Here is a 17,312-nt window from a genome sequence, read left to right as displayed (position 1 = left end):
ATAAACAAGGGGAGGGGCCTGGAATATCCTGAAGGGATGGGAAAGTGATGAGAAGAAATAAAACCATGTCATATTCATAAAAAGAACAGAACACAGTGCCCTGTGGGCCCCAGGAGGCTCAACCTCAACCCATGCCCTTCTTGTCTGCTACCACCACCCCACCCCCAGACAGACTCACATCATCCCGGCTCCGCCGCAGCTGGCTGAGCTCGGTCTTGGTCCTGCTCAGCTGGGTCTCAAGGTCCAGGATTTTGTTCTGGGCTGCTCGCTCCTTGGAGGCTGCATGCTCCTTGGTTTGTTCCACCTGCCCAGAAAGCACAGAGGTGGGGCTGGCTTACCCGACACGGGGACACCTGGTAAAGAAGAGGCTGGGCTGCTCCCACTGACCGGTCTCACTGTGGAGAATTCTCTGGAGCCTCAGGGCGGGAGCTAGCTACGGAGACAACTTCTGCAAGCCTGCTTCACCTGCCCTTTGCCAACGCTCCATGAGTTACCACCTCAGATGTGGAACACCTGTCTGAGGCCTACTCTGGCAGCAATGACAGAAACAGCTGTTGAGTCCAGTGCCAAGTCCTTTACAATCACTGCTCATTTGATCTTCATGATGAATCCATGGGGGCAGGTACTACTACGATTTGCCCACTTTTCAGATGCGGAGATAGGCTCAGAGAAGTTAAGCAATGTGCCCAAAGACACAGAGCTGCTTAACAACACATGTGAGACTGACCTGCCTCCTGGTGTCTTCAATGGCGCTCTCCAACTGCCTCGCCAGGGTCCCACATTCCCGTGTTTTCTCCTCCAGTCGCAGCTGGGACTGATGGATTGCCTCCTCCCTCTTGGCAATCACCTGTAGGAACTCGATATTCTGGGCACTGGTCGCCTCCAGTTTCCTAGGTGAAAGCATTCAGTCAGAGTCTGCTGGTACCACCACATGTCCTGTTCCACACGGCCGGGGGCTGCCAGCCACACTGGACCGGGGTTCACATCACACCAAGAATCTCCAGGGAATAACAGGAATAAATCAAAGAAATCTTGCTGATCATCATGATAGCAAGGAGCTGTATGGAGAGTGGGAGAAGCGAGCACAGACTGACAGTGGGCTGTGCCACGTACATATATCATCACATGTAATACGGCAGCTTGCAGCTCAGGAATGTGGGTTCCATTCTGATCTCCACTTTACAAATAAAGCAACTGCGCCAGAGAGGTGAAGTCATTGGCTCAAGGTCACCACAGCTGGTACGTCTGTCACCAAAACCCACACCCCACCCCCAACTTCTTCATTGCTGCCACCCTCAGCAAAGGGACTTCAGCTGGACCACTCAACATCATTTGTGACCCAGCCATGGGGCAGCAGTGACCATCTCATGTGCATACATGGTCCCCGCTGCACTTCCAGAACACCTTCCAACCTCAGGAGTTCTGTAAGTCCTGCAACTTTCCAGCTGCATCTTTGAGGCCAGCAGAGTAAAGGTGGAACCCAGGGGAGACCACTTGCTTAAAGTCCCTGCTGGCAGGCTGTGTGAGCCACCTGGGCCAACTGCAGCCTCCTGGGATTCCCCAAGTCTTTCATCACTGAAACGAGGGCTCCAGCCCTCATGTTATGGACACTAAAAGCTCTGGAGGAAGACAGTCTAAGTCACAACTTTGCAAGTCACCACCTATGTGCTCTTGGGCAAGTCACCTAACCTCTCCCCAAGCTCAGTTTCCTTGTATTTAAAATGGGGATAATACCAACTCATATATACTATCCTATACAGTGTGATTTTGTACACCAGGTAACATGCTAAGCCCTTTGAGGATTATCTCATGGAAGATACACAACAACTCCAAGAACTGGACTTCTCCCTACCTTGGTCCCTTTCTCAAGATGAGTAAACAGGGTGATGAGGTTCAAAAGGATGAAATGATTTGCTCAGGATCACAGTGCAGGTAAAGTGGCCAAGTTGTGATCAACGGCCAGAGATTCTGATTCCAAAACGTGAACTCTTTTCCTGACTGCCTCCAATAGTCCATAAGTAACAGGGAATAGATCAGAAAGGTCTTGGGAAGGGTGACCAGGAATAAAGAGAAGAATGCGGGGGAGTGTCTCCCACCTCAGCACCTGGCCCTGCTGGTTTGCTTGGATGAAGCATGCCTTTCTGACAGGTGGTGCCTATGGGTGGTCTCATCCTTTTTTTAATTTTTCTTTTTACTTTTTGGCCACACTATGCAGCATGCAGGATCTTAGTTCCCTGAGCAGGGATCAAACCCAGGTTCCCTGCAGTGGAAGCGCGGAGTCTTAACCACTAGACCACCACTGGGTGGTCTGATCTCGATCACAGTGTCATGGAGCATACCCCCTGGCCAGAGACCACCTTCCTCTCTCCCACAATGCTTACCACTGCAGTGCAAACAGCTTTTCCTCTGAGGTCTGCCTAGTACCTTCCAGGGCCTCGAGTCCCTCAAACATTTCTGCACACTGAGCCCAAAGCAGCTAAGTGGCTAAAAAGTCTCAGGTCCTAGGAAGAGGACAGAGATCGGACCAAGTGCCTCTAACCTCTCCAGTTCATCCACCTTCAGACTCAGCTGTTTATTTTCCTTCTGGGAAGCCTGATGTTTCTCTCTCGCCATCTCCAGCTTGTCCCCCTGGTGTTCGATCTAAAATGACAGGAACATAGACTGGTTTACGAAAGAACCTCCAGGTATAGCCCTCCCTTATCCCTGTGACCTGTCATCCACACCCAGGAGAGAGGCACGCTGCCCTCAGCTGGCATCCAAGTCTCAACGCACAACCTGGAGGAGAGAGGAGAGTGGGGACAGGTTAGGCCCGACCCCTGAGACCGAAGGCTCTCCCACGCTGAGAGAAGCCAGCTTCGATCCTGAATAGCCACGGTGACACATTCTAGTTCAGGAGAGGCCAGTCAGTAGGATCTGGGCAGACATAAGAAGGCAGAAGCAGACAGCAGGCCTAACTGGTCCATGCAACCCACTACCGAGCTTTACCAAGGACGTTGGTGGGACTGCTGATGTCATTCTCCTTAACTGGGGACCAGTGCAAGCAAGGCCACAGGAAATCTATCAAGTCCTTCAGACTGGCAGGTTTGAGAAGTCATCCAGAAGACTCAGACATTCAGGCCTGAAAGGCCCTAAGAATACTCAGGTTCAAGAGTAGGCAGGTGATTTAAAGTACTGAGAACATGGGCTTGGAAACCAGACAGAGCCGGCTGGCTTTCAGTCCCTGTTGACAAGCATTATTAATTCAGGAGAGTGTGACCTGTGACCTCAGGAAATGACTTCTCCCCCTCTCTGCCCTCGGCTGCTTTTTGTGAAACAGGGAAAATAAGACCATTCGCAAAGTTCCTGGGAGAATTAAATGAGAGAATGCTGGAACACAGAGCACGTGCTCAAAAAATGGCAGCTACTTCCACTGTTACTGCAAGGACGCAGGTGTAGAGAGGGGCAGGGTCTCACCCAAGGTCACAGTGCAGATGAGAAGCGTACCATTTCTTAGACCTTGCCGGCTTGGTTCCAGGCACCCAAAGGCAGATTGCCTCTGGGAGAAAAGCAGTCCTCTGTCAGGACAGAAGCTCAGGCAAGGGGTCTATTCAGACTAGGGAAAGGCAGCTAAAGCAAGAGAAAGATGGAGACAAAGAAAACCTATGGCTTGGTGTCCGCTGGTGGCATGAGGCTTGAGGACAGCAGCAGAGCATTGAAGGGCAGAGGCCGGCGGAGACTTGGAGCACTCGGGGAGCGGCGAGAGCAGGAGGGCCCGGCAGCTCCTATAACTACAATCACTTTGTGCAAACACAAGGCATTTGGCACACCAGACTTTTATTTCACAGCACTGATGATAGCTCACTCCTTTCAGAAAGCGGCAGCCAAGAAAAAGGAAGTGGTCCTCCCTTGGGGGGGGGCGGCGCGGCATACGTGCAGCTCATCTTGGTAAGCGGGCCCCTGCTCGGGCCAGTTCGTGGGACCCTTTCTGCCAGTCCCTTACCCGGCTGCGCAGGTCTGATATGATGGCTGTGAGGTCAATATTCTTCCGCTCATAGCCCTGCAGCTGGTCCTGGCACTCAGCCAGCTTAGCCTCTGTGATCTTTAGAATATCGGGCAGCTGCTGCAGGTCAGCCAGCTGGGACTGGAACTGCCTCCGCGCCTGGAGTGGGAGAGAGGAGCCCACGGTTGGGAAGGGCCTGGTGGCTGCAGCAGCCAGACAGAATCCTTAGGAGGGTGGGAAGGCCGCCCTCAGGCCCCCGGAAAGGGTCCTACAAGGCCCACGGGCAGAAGTGCAGCCTCCCGGTAGGCCACTAAAAACATCTTAGCTGTTCTCTGGGGGGACGCATTTGGCCACTTGGTGACTGCAGCTCTTTCACTCATTGAAGAATAATGGCAACCATGTAACAAACTCCAGGGCCCAGGCGTTTCTCCCTGAATTCATACAACTTACACAGGTGCTGCTGGCCCCACCTAAGGACTCTGAGGATCAAAGGATCATTTGCCCAAGGTCACTCAGTTAGGAACTGGCAGAGCCAGGATTCAAGTCTAGTGTAACCCCAAAGCTCCTAGGAAGGCAGTCACGATGCTCTGGGTCACAGGGAAAGCTATCACCTATCTGGTCTTCACCCATCCTTGTATTAAGGAGGAGCCTGAGGACTGCAGAGGAGCGGTGATGTGTCCAAGGATAAGCAGCCAGGTACTGGCTGAGCCTGGACTCAGTCTGTCTCCAAGGTCACTATTAAGATGATCCCTTTGCTTCCAGACAGCCAAGCTGTCTCTAGAAGAATAATGCTCTTTTGAGGGGAAGGGGACAGGAGGCAATTTTTTCGTTGGCACAAAATAAAAACTTCACACAGAATGCATGCAACAGGCACACCTAAGGCTTGACAGATCTATGGATCTGAATCCACCTGAATGTTCCAAGCAGGGGAAACTTTTTAAGGAAAACCAGGATGAGAAAGAGGAATAACGAGGAAGCAGGAGAGAGAAAGAAGAGATGAGAAGCACATCAGAGAGCATCAAGGACAGAGAGGAGGGACAGACTGCAGGCCTGGGACTGGGGAGGGGAAGAAGGCGAGCACGGGGAGCAATACCGCTTCAATCTCTTTGTTCATCTCATCTTTAAGGATCTTGTTCTCTTTGTCACAGCGTTCCAGCTGGGCAGCCACTTCATCAGCCTCCAGTCTGGTCTTCATCACCTGGGGACCAACAGAGCATTGGGCTATCTTGGGTAGAGCCAAGTTTTGGTAAAAAAAAAGAACAAACACCTTTTGTGGGGGAGGCCTCGGGGTGAGCCTCCCTCCATAGCAGGAGGTGCTGCTGCCCTGGCAGGGCTGATGGCACCGGACAGCCTACCTGACTCTTATAGTTGTCAATCATTCCCTCGTAGTTCTTAACCGATGCCTTCAGCTGCTGGACCTCGATGTGCGCCTGGTTGAGCTTGTCCTCCATCGGGGCGAAGCTAGCCTAGAAGGGAACAAGGTTAAGGTTAATCGGCTCGTGGGTAACCAGCAGGAAAGGTCCCGGAGCAGGTGGCCAAACCAAGCCCTGGCTCCTACTCAGAGGGGCTGGCAAAGGGAAGCCCCACCTACTCGCCCCTGCCAGCAGGTTTCCTCAGAGAGGCACCAGGGCGGGGCTCCCGATATGACCAACTCAAGTGAAGACAGATGAAAATAAGAGATTCCCATGTTTTTCTGTTCTTATCACAAAAGCAATGCATTATTGGGAGTTCCTTGGCAGTCCCATGGTTGGGATTCAGCACGTTCACTCCTGGGAGCCAGGATTTGATCCATTTTTAGGAAACTAAGATCCCAAATGCCTCGTGGCATGACCAAAACAAGGAAAAAAATGAGAAAAAAGGCAACACAGTATCATTAAAGAAAATGGAGATAAAACCCAGAAAAACAAATCATGATTCCTTAGTATATGGCTATATATTGATGGCTGTGTAGATATTTTATTTTTTCCAATAAGCATGGGATTCTATTATATCCAGTGCTTTGCAACAAACTTGTTAATTAACAAGTATGTTGAGAACTACTTCTCTCATCAATAAATGTTCTATAACCCAATGCTCACCTTAGCAGATGGGACAAAATAGTCATGGTATCTCAATAAAATAATAAGCACCCATTTAAAAGAAAGAAAGCAAAAGAAAAAAGAGATATCCATGAAACGTGGTTGAGTGGGAAAATCAAGCTGCAGAATAACAGATGGAAGAATGAGTGTGCATATGTTTGAATATGCAGGTTAATATCACGGTAGAAAAACTGGAATAAATGTACATATACAGTTGAGAGACCTTCGGTTCTGCTATCACATTTCTGTGATGTTTTCAACTTTCATATAAGCATATTTCACCTTTGTAATTATGATTACCTCTGTAATTCATGTCTAGGAAAATATACTCCTACAAACATTTTGAAGAGCTACACTGTATTTCACCACACAGACATACTGTCCCTTCAAATAATACCCCAGTTAACTGTTAGACATGGGGTTGTCTGTCATTTATCCAACAATTGCACTGCAACAAATGGCACACGAGGGCTCTCCCACCTTTCTAAAATGAAAAAGATGTACAGTACCAAGTGTTGCTGAGGAGACACGGAGCAGATTCCTCGCACCCCCCTGGTAAGAGCGGAAACCTGTGCAACTGCTCCACTGTTTGCTGACACGTGCCAAAGGTCAGTGTACCACCTACTGACCGAGCATTTCTACACCAAGGTACAGGAAGCCGTACCGCCCGGACAACCGTCGCAGCAGAATGGATAAACGTGTCATGGTATAATTCCTACAATGCCACAATGCGCAGGACAGAGGGAGATGGACCACCACACGCGACGCGGATAACTTCCACAGACAGAACACCGAGGAAAAGCCACAAGGGCCAGGCTCAGAGTTCAAAACCAGGCCAACTCATCTGCAGTGACAGAAGTCAGGAAAACCGTTCCGTTAGCAGAGGGTGTTTGTAACTAGGTGAGGTCACCGGGGTGGCTGGCTTTAAGGTTCCATCAGGGTGACTGGTGGACAAAGTAGGTCTGTTTTGTGTACCTTTCTGCATAGTACTTCCTTAAATCTATCTATCTTAACAAAAATCAGTGAAAAAAAAAAAAGACACTATTGCCCAGATCAGTTAAAAAGCAAGATCAAACCTGGCTCTGCAATGTCAAACTCTGTTCGCTGCCTCTCACCACTGGGTTGCTGGAGGGAGCTGAGCGAATGGTTAAAAGCTAGTTACAGCCCCAGAGTCAGACTGAAGTTCAAATCTGAACTCCCAATACTTCCAAGGGCAGAATCTTGGCAAGAAACTAAAACTCGCTCTAAGCGGTCTCCTTACTCTACAAAGTGGAGTAATTATCACATTATTGGGAGGTTACAGTGAGAGTGAATGCATGTGGATGGTCCAGCAGTGTGCCAGGAGCATCAGTGTTAACTTCAAGGTCAGATCTACCTCACAGGCATGGGCTGAATGTCATGTGGGACACTTCACCCGCCTCATCCCCGACACAGGACCGCACTTCCTCCCCTAAGGAAACTGCAGCAACAGCATGGCAGACATCCTGTTCGGGTCCTGCAACTCTGCAAGGTTTGGTCAGGACTTGAATCGGGTCTCCCCGACTCCAGAGGAAGCTTTCTTAGCCCACTGCTGCCTCCAGGCTCTTGGGAGGCCCTGGCAGTCATTTCTGGGCCCAACCAGGAGTGCCCAGCCGTCTGCTCTCTACCCGAATGTCCCAGGCCCAGCCCTCACGACCCACCTTTAGCCTCTCGTTCTCTAGCTTGAATGCGGAATACTCGGCGGTCTGCCGGTGCAGTCTCTCCACCAGGCTGTCCCGATCTTCCCGCATCTTCTCCTCCAAGGTCTGTTGTTGGTTTACGAGATCTGTCACCCGGCTGGAAGGTCACAAAGCGAAAGCAGACACAGTCAACCCCAGGGGCTACGAGCAGCCTGCGTCTGTGTGTGGAGTGGGGCCTGGGATTCCTTCCTAGGTCACCCATGTCCCTCTCCTTGGCACCCGGGCTGCTCCCAGTCTCCACTGCGAAGAGCAGCTGCCCCCGCATTGGTGCCCGTGGTGTTCCTAGGTAGCCTGCTTTCATATAACAGCCTTTAAGGTCTACCTCCCTTCCCTCCCGCCTCCCAGAAGCCTTCTCTGTTCTAATCGTCCCCCAAGGCTAAGACACTGTCTGAAGACGAGGGCCACGGATGCGGTCCCTTCCCAGCTCCCCACAGCAGTTCCTGATCTCTTAGCCCATCAGGAACTGAAGTCAGGACAGAACTTCCAGGCTCAGAGGTCAGGGGTACCCCCAGGCATCCATCTCCCTCACACACACATCACACTGGGGTTCCGTCTCCCCTAGGTGAGGGCAGGTGCCACAGAGCAGTAAAAAGGCACACGGGTCCCCCCCTCCCCTTGCCCTAGTCCCCCTTCCCCCACCCTCAGGCCCTCAGCAGGGGCTCTAATCCAAGAACAGAGACTGAGGCCTCGGAGGAGCCTAAGGGCTCTTGACTAGAGACCCACCACCGCACCTTTGCACAGCATGTGCTCTGAGCATTGAGAAATTATAGTTTGCCATTCAGCAAATGTTTTGCAAGTACTAACGAGGCCCAGGCAAATGCATTCTATTGCTTCACCAGCAAATGCCCGCTCAACTTGAAAAACCCAGTTCAGACATCCCACCTCAGGACATGTCTTCCATGATCCCTTTCATCTGTACCTCAGATCCTTCTGCCTTAACTATCCATTTTCTCCCACTAGAGGGAAAATCCCAAAGGTAGGGCCCTGCATAAGGCCCGGCATTTAGCAAGTTTCCCAGGATATGTTTGCCAAATTGAGTTGAAAACAACCAAAGGTATTCCTCAGGCAAAACATTCCTGACCTAGAGACCAACTTAGCTCCCCTGTGACCCCTTAGCCCAGGGAGTCCAGGTCTCTGTAGCCCTGTCTCCTCCTGCAGTACAGGGTTAACGCCCTGGGGAAGGCAATGCATTTGTTTCTTAACTGCTGTAACCGTAAAGGCCAATACACAGCCTGGTACATAGTAGCTGCTCAATAAACAAATGAATGGACACATGAATTCGGCTGAGCCGGAGAATGGTCACTGTTGATAGTCACCAGTCACGAGGAAGGTGCATCAGTCACCTTCAACTTGAGGCCACTTTTGCCCCCTACTCCCAGGCCGAAGCTCTGACCTACTGACTGGCAGACAAAGAGAAGCTGAGAGAAGACAGGGCAAAGGCAGAAACCAGCTGCGCTGCCCCCCAAGAACTGGAAGGGGGACACCACTGTGGCTGGGCCTGTTTCCCTGCTGTGCAGGTTAGGGCCCCGCTCTGGCCCAGGTTTGAGCAGAGAAGGCCCCTCCATAGCGCCCAGCAGGGAGTAGGACCCTGGGGCAGAGCTGGAACCAGGGCCTACCTCCGGGCCAGTCCAGTGCAGGCCTGGACCAGAGGGGACAGACGGCACCCGTGTAGCTCACGCGAGCTGCCTCGGGATGCCTGGCACCAGGCATTGGTTCACCCCCTCCTCCAATCGGCCCCATGCCCTCTCCTCACACAGACATACTCGTTCAGGACAATAATTTCCAGCTCAAGGTCTCCTTTGTCTTTTACAACTTGGTTATAGCGGCTCCTCCATGACTCCAGAGTGGATAAAGCTTCAGCGACATAAAGATCCTGGGAATAGGGGACAGTAGACAGGGTCCATCGGTCAGGTGTCAGTACTGAGGCCAAGGGAGCCAAGGGTCGTCCCAGGCCATACCCCTCACCCTGATAACGTAAACCCCACTCCTGCAATTCCTTTCTAGAAGCACTGAGACTAAAGCAGGAGCCAGATGCTACTTTTCCGTTTCCAGCATCACACGCACCCTGACTGCAAATCCGTAACCATCGTTCCCACCCGTGATACTGATGCGGTTAGAACGTCCCACAACCCTCCACTTGTCTCCAGCCAGCCACCCTCCCCCATCACCACCCTTTTAGCTGTTTACTCCCTGACTGCCTCTTCCTCCAGCCAGCCACCCGTCCTCCCAGCTCATTCACCCTCTCCACTGCCATCTGTTTCTCCATTTGCCCGCTCAGCCACCTTTCTTGAGCTTTTCACCTCCACCTGCCCATCCGCTCCTCATCTATCCACCGCCCCACCCCTCCGTCCCTTCCTCGTTGGCCTGCCCTCCTCAGGGAGGCCGCTACCTTGTCAGCAAGTTGCACGTGCAGCTGCTCAGCATACTCCTCGCTCTTCTCGGCTCTCTCTTTTTGGGCTCGGATGGCTTTCTTCAAGGACTCTTTGTCTCGTTCTCCCTTCTGCTTCAGTTCCTTCAGCTGCTCCATGATGGCCTCCACTTCCGCCTTGTGCTGGTTCCCGCTGCGCTCCAGGTTCTGGGAGACAGGGACAACGGTGGAGGACAGGAAGAGGAGAGAGATGAGAAGTCCGGGGGAGGGTGAGGCGGGGCGGGGGTGCAGCGAAAAGGAGGAATGAGGGAGAGAGAAATCAGGTCAACTGTGTGGGAGGCAATGCAGCCCAGAGATGTGAGGGCCCTGCCCAGCTCCCCACAGCACCTCTCCCATTACGGAACCCACTGGGTCTTAGTGTTAAGACAGAACTCTTCTGGCATCCTTCCTTGAACTCCCAGTACAGTAGTCAGAGATAGTCCTCAGTTACTCAGCAGAGGTGTGACCTTAGAGGGTCCCTGGCTCAAAGATGTCAGCACCCCACCCCCACCCCACCCCATGGGTAGTTAGGAGAACTGGAGGCTTAAGAGATTAAGTGACTGGCTCAGGAGCATGGCACCCAACTGGTCCCTGCTGGGAAGAATACCCAAACCCCTGCTCTTGCCCCTGGCCCAGAGAATTCCTTGCCACTTGCTCAAAGTGCTTTGGCAGCAGTGCCCCCTAAACCTTTGGGAGCAAATCCCAAACGTGAGCGCCTTGGCCAGGCCAAGGCCCCTGGACTGCCAGGCCCCGCCCTCTCCCTTTCTCAGCGGCAGGGCCAAGCAGGTACCTTGATCTGCATACATAGGCGACTGTTCTCCGCCTCTTTGCACCGAAGCTGTGCTTGCAAATGCCCCCGCATGGTCTCCATGGACTTGGAAAGCTCAGATGCTGTCTTTGCTTGAGCCTTTGGAGAGACGGAGAAAGTGACAGAGCCAGGATTTGAACCCAGCTCTGCGATTCTAGAGCGCACTCTACCCACGACCTGGGAGAATGCACTCTCCCACCCCATACGGAGGAGCGACCGTCGGGGATGGTACCTTCTCACATTGTATTTCCTGGAGGAGCTCTTCCACCTCCTTGTCTTTGTCTTGCAGCAGTAATAGCAGGCGCTGGGGAGAACAGACTGTCGTGAGCTCCCTGGGAAGGGAGAAGAGGCTCGGCCCAGGGAGGACAAAACTCCTGTGTGCCTGGCCACTGGGCTCAAGTCCCAAAGACACTGGCCCCTGTCACAGAGATCTGAGCAGGAAGCACCTAACATCTGTATCACAATTTTTTTATAACAATTTAAAATAATGTTAACTGTGGGAAACACTGACACACACAAAAAACACTAAGGAATGCCCACAATCTCCCATCCAGAGATAACCACTGTTAACACAGATTAAAAAGCCAAATACGTATTTTGCTGTATAACCATGTTTACCATAGTGTGATTAACCTTAGTATTTCAATTTACTGATGTATCATAATTTGACAAGGCTCTCGAGCTGGGAATGCATGTTTAGGCATTATCACCATGACTGCTGAATCCTAGTGATGTTCAGCCAGGCACCAAGGCCAAACCTTGGGAATCATGGTCTCTATTTCTTTCTCTCTCTCAGAACCTCACAGCAGAGATTAATATATCTAATGCTCCAGAAAGTCTTAAAGTTAAACAGCTTGTTCAATGAGCCATTCAGGCTGGTCAGTAATTTCCCACATTTATTTGGCTATATATCACTCCCCTCCTCTTTTGTTACTTATATCCACTAACACTTGAGGAACTCAAGGTTCCATGGAACAGACTTTGGAACGTGCTGCCTTGGCAGAGATTCCTTGGGAGAACTGGAATTTGGGGGTCAACAAGTCTACACCATGGTACAAATGAGGAAATGCAGAGAACAAATGGATGGCTTACAAATCCATCACCATCATCACCATCCCTCAGGCTGGCGTCCAACTTGGTGATTCAAGCTCTCAAGTGAGCAGCTAGACAAGCCCGGTGGAGCAGGAGGGATGGAAATATCTGCTTCATATTTTTTACAGATTTGAAACTAAGACCCCCCCAAAAAAATCAGAGCAAGGCTCCAGCCCTTCTGCAGCCGCTCAGCACCTCTATCCTGCCGCCTATACCCGCTCTGGCAAGTAGGGGACGCTGTGTCTTACCGCTTTCTCAGAGTCCGCCTCCGCCAGCCGTTTCAATAGTGTCCCTTGTTGCTCCATCAGTCTTTCGGAATCCTTTAAGGGAAGGCAGGAAAAGCCAACTCGTTAACCAATAAACTTGAGATGTCTACTTCCTCTACATCCTATTCCTTTCCTGAAAATTATATTTCTCATGAGGGAAGTAATGAATTATATACTCATCATAAAATACTTAATGAACCCCTCATCCCCACCTCCAAACCCAGCCCTACAGTGGCGAGTTTGGTGACTGTCCTGCCCATCCTTTCTCTCTGCACTTACACAGAGCTACATCTAGAGAACTATCTTTTGGGAGGTGAGGGGTGGGAAGGGATTAATGTGTAATTTTACCAAAATGATACCTACCATACTGTAATTCTGTCTACAACTGGATTTTTAAAAAACGTCTTTATTGAGATATAAATTCAGATATAGGTCATCCATTTAAAATGTACAATTCAATAGTTTTTGGTATATTTGGTAAAATGTAACAAACTTTGCCACCATTTTTAAGTGTAAAATTCAGTGGAGTATGGTACATTTACAATGCTGTGTAACCATCACTATCATCCGAAAGAGAAAAGTCAAAGTATTAGTCGATCAGTCGTGGCCGACTCTTCGCAACCCTATGGACTGTAGCCTGCCATGCTCCTCTGTCCACGGAATTCTACAGGCAAGAATACTGGAGTGGGCATGCCCTCCTCCAGGGGATCTTCCCAACCCAGATCACCTACACTGCAGGAGGATTCTTTACTGTCTGAGCCACCAGGGAAGACCCACTACTCTCTAGTTTCAGAGTTTTTTCATCACCTAAAAGGAAACCCGCACCTGTCAAGCAGTCAGTCTCCATTTTCTCTTCCTCCCTGCCCCCAGCAACCCCCAATCTGTCCTTTTTGTGTGTAGGGGTGGGGTGGGGTGGCATGCCACATGACCTGCAGGATCTTAGTTCCCCGACCAGGGACTGAACCCGGACCCCAGCAGTGAAAGTGCCAAGTCCTAACCACTAGAGCACCAGGGAATTCCCCAACCCCTACTCTCCTGTCTCTAAAATGCAGTGGTATTTCTAACCTCTCCGCATAACTTTTGGGCAATAAGGTGGCTCTTGGGTTTTGCAACTATAAATACCAGGTTTTGCAACTGTAAATACTGCAGCAATAAACATGTTAAGCATATACCACGGTGTCTCCCCAGGACTGACACAAAGAGTAAGAATGGCTGGGCCAGAAGGTTTTGTGATTTGTGACAGCTGAATGCCCTGCAAAATGCCTGCAATGACTCACACGGCTTCAAGCAGGATGTGAGCGCACCGGGCAGTAGCCAGCCTCTACCTCTTGCCAGTCTTGCCAGCATGAACCCTTCTGTTAATTTGCACTTCCCTAACTACTAAATAACTCTCATGCTTATTTAGCCACTTAGGCTTCCCCTTCCCCAGACTGCCTGCTTACACCCTTGCCCACTTTCGCACTGGGCTGTGTCTTTGTGAACCGTCTCTATTCTTCCTCCTGGGCACCTGAACAAAGTACCCCTAGCAGAAGGCTCACTCCTCTTTCTGTTTCAGTCCCTCAGTTCATCTTGACAGGCCAAAAGAAAAGGGCTCCCTGGTCCCGAAATGTCCCGGGGACCCAGGAACTGAAAGAAGACAGCACTGTGGTTTCTCCAGCAACAAGAGGCAAAGAACACAGGACAAAAGCCTGGACCGGGAATCACTGCAGAATAGCCATGACGCCCTCTGAGCCTCCAGGAGACTCTACACAGACTAACACGCAACCACAGCAAATCCCCCACCCTATGGAACAAGGCACTGTCACCACGCCCATTTCATAGACCAAGAGACTGAGGCTGGGAGAAGTGAAGTCAGCTGCCTGAGATCACACAGTAAGAAACGGCAGAGCTGGGCCCAAAGCCAAAGGACTCCAGAGCTGGAACACTGCCCCCACTGCTCTGAGCACTCCCCAGGAAGCACTGAGATGGGGGTGCAGTCCCGAGGGCCACACAGGCAGGAGGAGGTGAGCGCTGAGATAGAACTAGGGACACCTGCTATGGTGGGAGTTTAAATTAGCTGACCCTTCACCTCCAACTGGAGAATCTGGGCTTCCAGGCTGGTATAATAGAAGTAAGAAGGCAAAAAGGGAAAAAAAACTGGTAGGAAGAGGTTTTCTGAAAGCCCCTCCAGTCCCAGGACAAGCAGTAGCATCATCCACCATTTATCAAGCACCCACTGCGTACTGGTAGTACATACAATCCTCATCCAGGCAACATCTCTAAATCTCTTACCACCCCATGGATGCTATTCCCATTTTATAGGTGGGAAAACTGAGGCCCAGAGAGGTTAAAAATCACCCCCCATGAACACTGAACTAGAAATGGGACAGAAATATTTTAAGAGGATAATTTAGCTGTAACTAGTAAAAGTCATAGAAATATATTCTGGAAACTCTCAAGTTTCCTGGACATCAGAATAGACCAGACGAATGTGCAAAACAACACTGCTTGTGAGCGCAAACAACTAAAAATTGTCTTCATCAATGGAAGGGTGAGCAAATAAGTTGTGGTACTGTCATAAAACGGAATAAAGCAGGGAAAATAAACCTTAGGTTTCAAGGATAAAAATGGATAGATCTCAGAAAAACATTGACTGAAAAAAGCAAACTCAGAAGAATACATATGGAACAACCTTATTTATGTCAAGTTTGAGAACATGCTAAACTATACCATACGTTGCTTGAGGATGCATACCCAAGAGAAAAACTATCGGATAAAGCAGATGAAGTTCCCCTCTGATGGGAAGGAGACGAGGTTATTGACAAAGGAGACCAAGAGGGATTCAGCTGTGTGGACAAGGTTTTGTTTGGATAGCAGGTACACTATCATTTTAAACGTTAAGTTTTAAAATAAAAACAAAGGACATTGACACTGCTTCTTAAAAAAAGATGGTAAAATAAGAAAAATAGGGAATTTCCTGGCAGTCCAGTGGTTAGGACTCTGAGCTTCCACGGCAGGGGGTATGGGTTCAATCCCTGGTCAGGGGTCTAGGATCCTACAAACTGCATGAGGCAGCCAAAAAAAAAAAAAAAAAAAACCCTAAACAAGCAAACAAAATCTAAGAAAAATACCATCTCATCAGGACTGGCATTTTGAGATTCCCAGGTACCCCTTTGGGTTGAACCAAATGGGAAGAGAGCTGTTTATACTGTTAGTCTTTTCAGAATCATTTGCTAACATAAAATATATTTCAGAGACCTTTTTTTTTTTAAAGAAAACAAAGTGATATCATACAATGTATCTGCCAGCCATTAAGCCTCCTACTTTCCTAAAACTCAGGTCTCCTCCCCTGCCTGCTTTGCCACACGAACCCTGGGATGGGCTAAAACCCATCCCTGACTCCCCACTCCCTGTTGCCCTTCTGACTTCCAAGGTCCTTCTTGTACTGCCTGGCCCACTTCAAAAAGGAAGCCAGCCTGTCTACCAGATGCCCGGCGTTTCATGTGATTGATTTCAGCCAATCTTCCTATGACCCCTCAGGTCAGGCATGCACTGAGAATATTTTCTTTTTAAAGACAGGAGCCTGCAGGGCTGGAAGGGCCCAGGTTCTGTATGGGAGCCTGGGTGGGGCAGGGGCCACCGCTCACCTCTTTGCAGTGTTGTTCCCTCAGCAGGTCTCGGAGAGTGCGGTTGGTCTCTTCAAATGTGCTCAGCTTCTGCAGGAGAAGTTCCTTCTGCCTCGTTAGGGTGTTGATGTCCGAGCAGGTCATCTGTTTCTCCTGGAAGACAGGAGGCAGTCTTGCCAGGCACAGGGGGAGAATGGAAGAGCTGGCACAGGGAGTTTCCATGGGGAACTTAGGAGTCCCTGGTGCCAGGAAGCCTGGGCAAGAAGAGTTGGGCAAAGGCAGCTGCAGGAGGAAGACCTGAAGGGATGGGCTGGAGCTAAGCCTGCCGACAGTGCCAGGTGGAGAAAGGGGCTGGAGAGCTCAGTGTGGGCGAGCGCAGTTAGGGCAGGCTTCCTGGAAGAGGTGCACTTCCTGGATGATACACTTGGTGCCTGATACTTGCAGGAATCAGACGGATGCCTGGATTTACTGTGATCCCAGGAGACCCATGATGACATCTCCTCGGAGGCCCTGGCTACCAAAGGTCATCTTCGAGGGTCAGGCCCCAAAAGTGAGAAGAGGGGAGGGGGTGCTGAGGAGTTAAGAGTGCCCTGCCCTGGCCTGAAGATGTCATAAAGTCAGCATGATGACTGCGTAAAGATCCCGCCACAGTCTGCAGGTGGCCCCTCTCTGGGCCCAGCCCTGGGCTGGGCGGCTCTGGCGGCCGCTTACCGATTTCAGTTTCCCGATGGTGTCCTTCAGGGCCATGACTTGTTTGGCAGCAGCAGCCCCGTCCATTTCGGCCTCCACCAGCTTGGACATGAGGCACTCCTTCTCCTGCTGGAGGTGTTTTTTCTGCAGCCTGGGGCCAGAAAGAACAGGACCCTGTGAGCCGCCCCCCCAGGGCCCTGCCCACCTGAAGCTCTGAGGCTCGCCTCACAATGCCCTGCGAGCCTCATCTCCTGGTCAGGGCACAGGAGTGGGGGAGGGGGGCAAGGATAGCCCTTCAGGCCTGCTCGGCCTTCTGGAAGGAAATGCGGTCACCAGAGCGGGGCCTCCATACCAGGTGACGTGCTGCCACCTGCTTGTCTCTCAGAAACCAGTGTCACCGCAGACCCCGGCTACTGCCGAGGCCACCTAGCCACCATCTCCAGATCCACTTCTGAGCTCTCCCCTCTACTCTCCCTGCGTTTGGTCACACCGCTCCCTCGCTTCCAACACCCTTCAGTGGCTCCCAAGCACCCTCAATGCAAATGCCTCCAAGTGGGCACCGAGAGCCCTTGCCAACCTCTGTGGCACCCCTGCCCTTGGCGCACCCTGTTCCCCTCGCTCTGGCCCGCATTTTTCACTTCTCAGTCACAGACTCCTCCCTCCTGTTTT

The 17,312-nt window shown here is 51.0% G+C and overlaps 1 protein-coding gene across 10 annotated transcripts in view; it reads right to left on the bottom strand.

Annotated features, from left to right (window-relative positions):
- ODF2 (outer dense fiber of sperm tails 2) overlaps window positions 1–17,312 on the bottom strand; it is a 29,822-nt gene that overhangs the window by 2,112 nt on the left and 10,398 nt on the right. For 7 of the 10 annotated variants that reach the window (XM_018055881.1, XM_018055885.1, XM_018055882.1 and 4 more), the window contains 14 exons: window positions 16,665–16,794; window positions 15,975–16,106; window positions 12,331–12,402; window positions 11,223–11,294; window positions 10,973–11,089; window positions 10,165–10,350; window positions 9,539–9,648; window positions 7,737–7,872; window positions 5,335–5,445; window positions 5,073–5,177; window positions 3,980–4,138; window positions 2,540–2,640; window positions 728–890; window positions 179–304 (listed from right to left, as the gene is read on the bottom strand). In XM_018055881.1, the coding sequence (XP_017911370.1) occupies window positions 179–304; window positions 728–890; window positions 2,540–2,640; window positions 3,980–4,138; window positions 5,073–5,177; window positions 5,335–5,445; window positions 7,737–7,872; window positions 9,539–9,648; window positions 10,165–10,350; window positions 10,973–11,089; window positions 11,223–11,294; window positions 12,331–12,402; window positions 15,975–16,106; window positions 16,665–16,794 (1,720 nt within the window). Of the gene's footprint in view, window positions 1–178; window positions 305–727; window positions 891–2,539; window positions 2,776–3,796; window positions 4,139–5,072; window positions 5,178–5,334; window positions 5,446–7,736; window positions 7,873–9,538; window positions 9,649–10,164; window positions 10,351–10,972; window positions 11,090–11,222; window positions 11,295–12,330; window positions 12,403–15,974; window positions 16,107–16,664; window positions 16,795–17,312 lie in introns of those variants that run through there. The other 3 variants (XM_018055888.1, XM_018055890.1, XM_018055889.1) reach the window with 3 other exon arrangements.

This window comes from Capra hircus, chromosome 11 (genome assembly GCF_001704415.2).
Source record: "Capra hircus breed San Clemente chromosome 11, ASM170441v1, whole genome shotgun sequence".
Taxonomy (NCBI): Eukaryota; Metazoa; Chordata; class Mammalia; order Artiodactyla; family Bovidae; genus Capra; species Capra hircus.
Note: the sequence above shows the minus strand (reverse complement) of the source record. Positions and strands in the feature narration are given on the sequence as shown.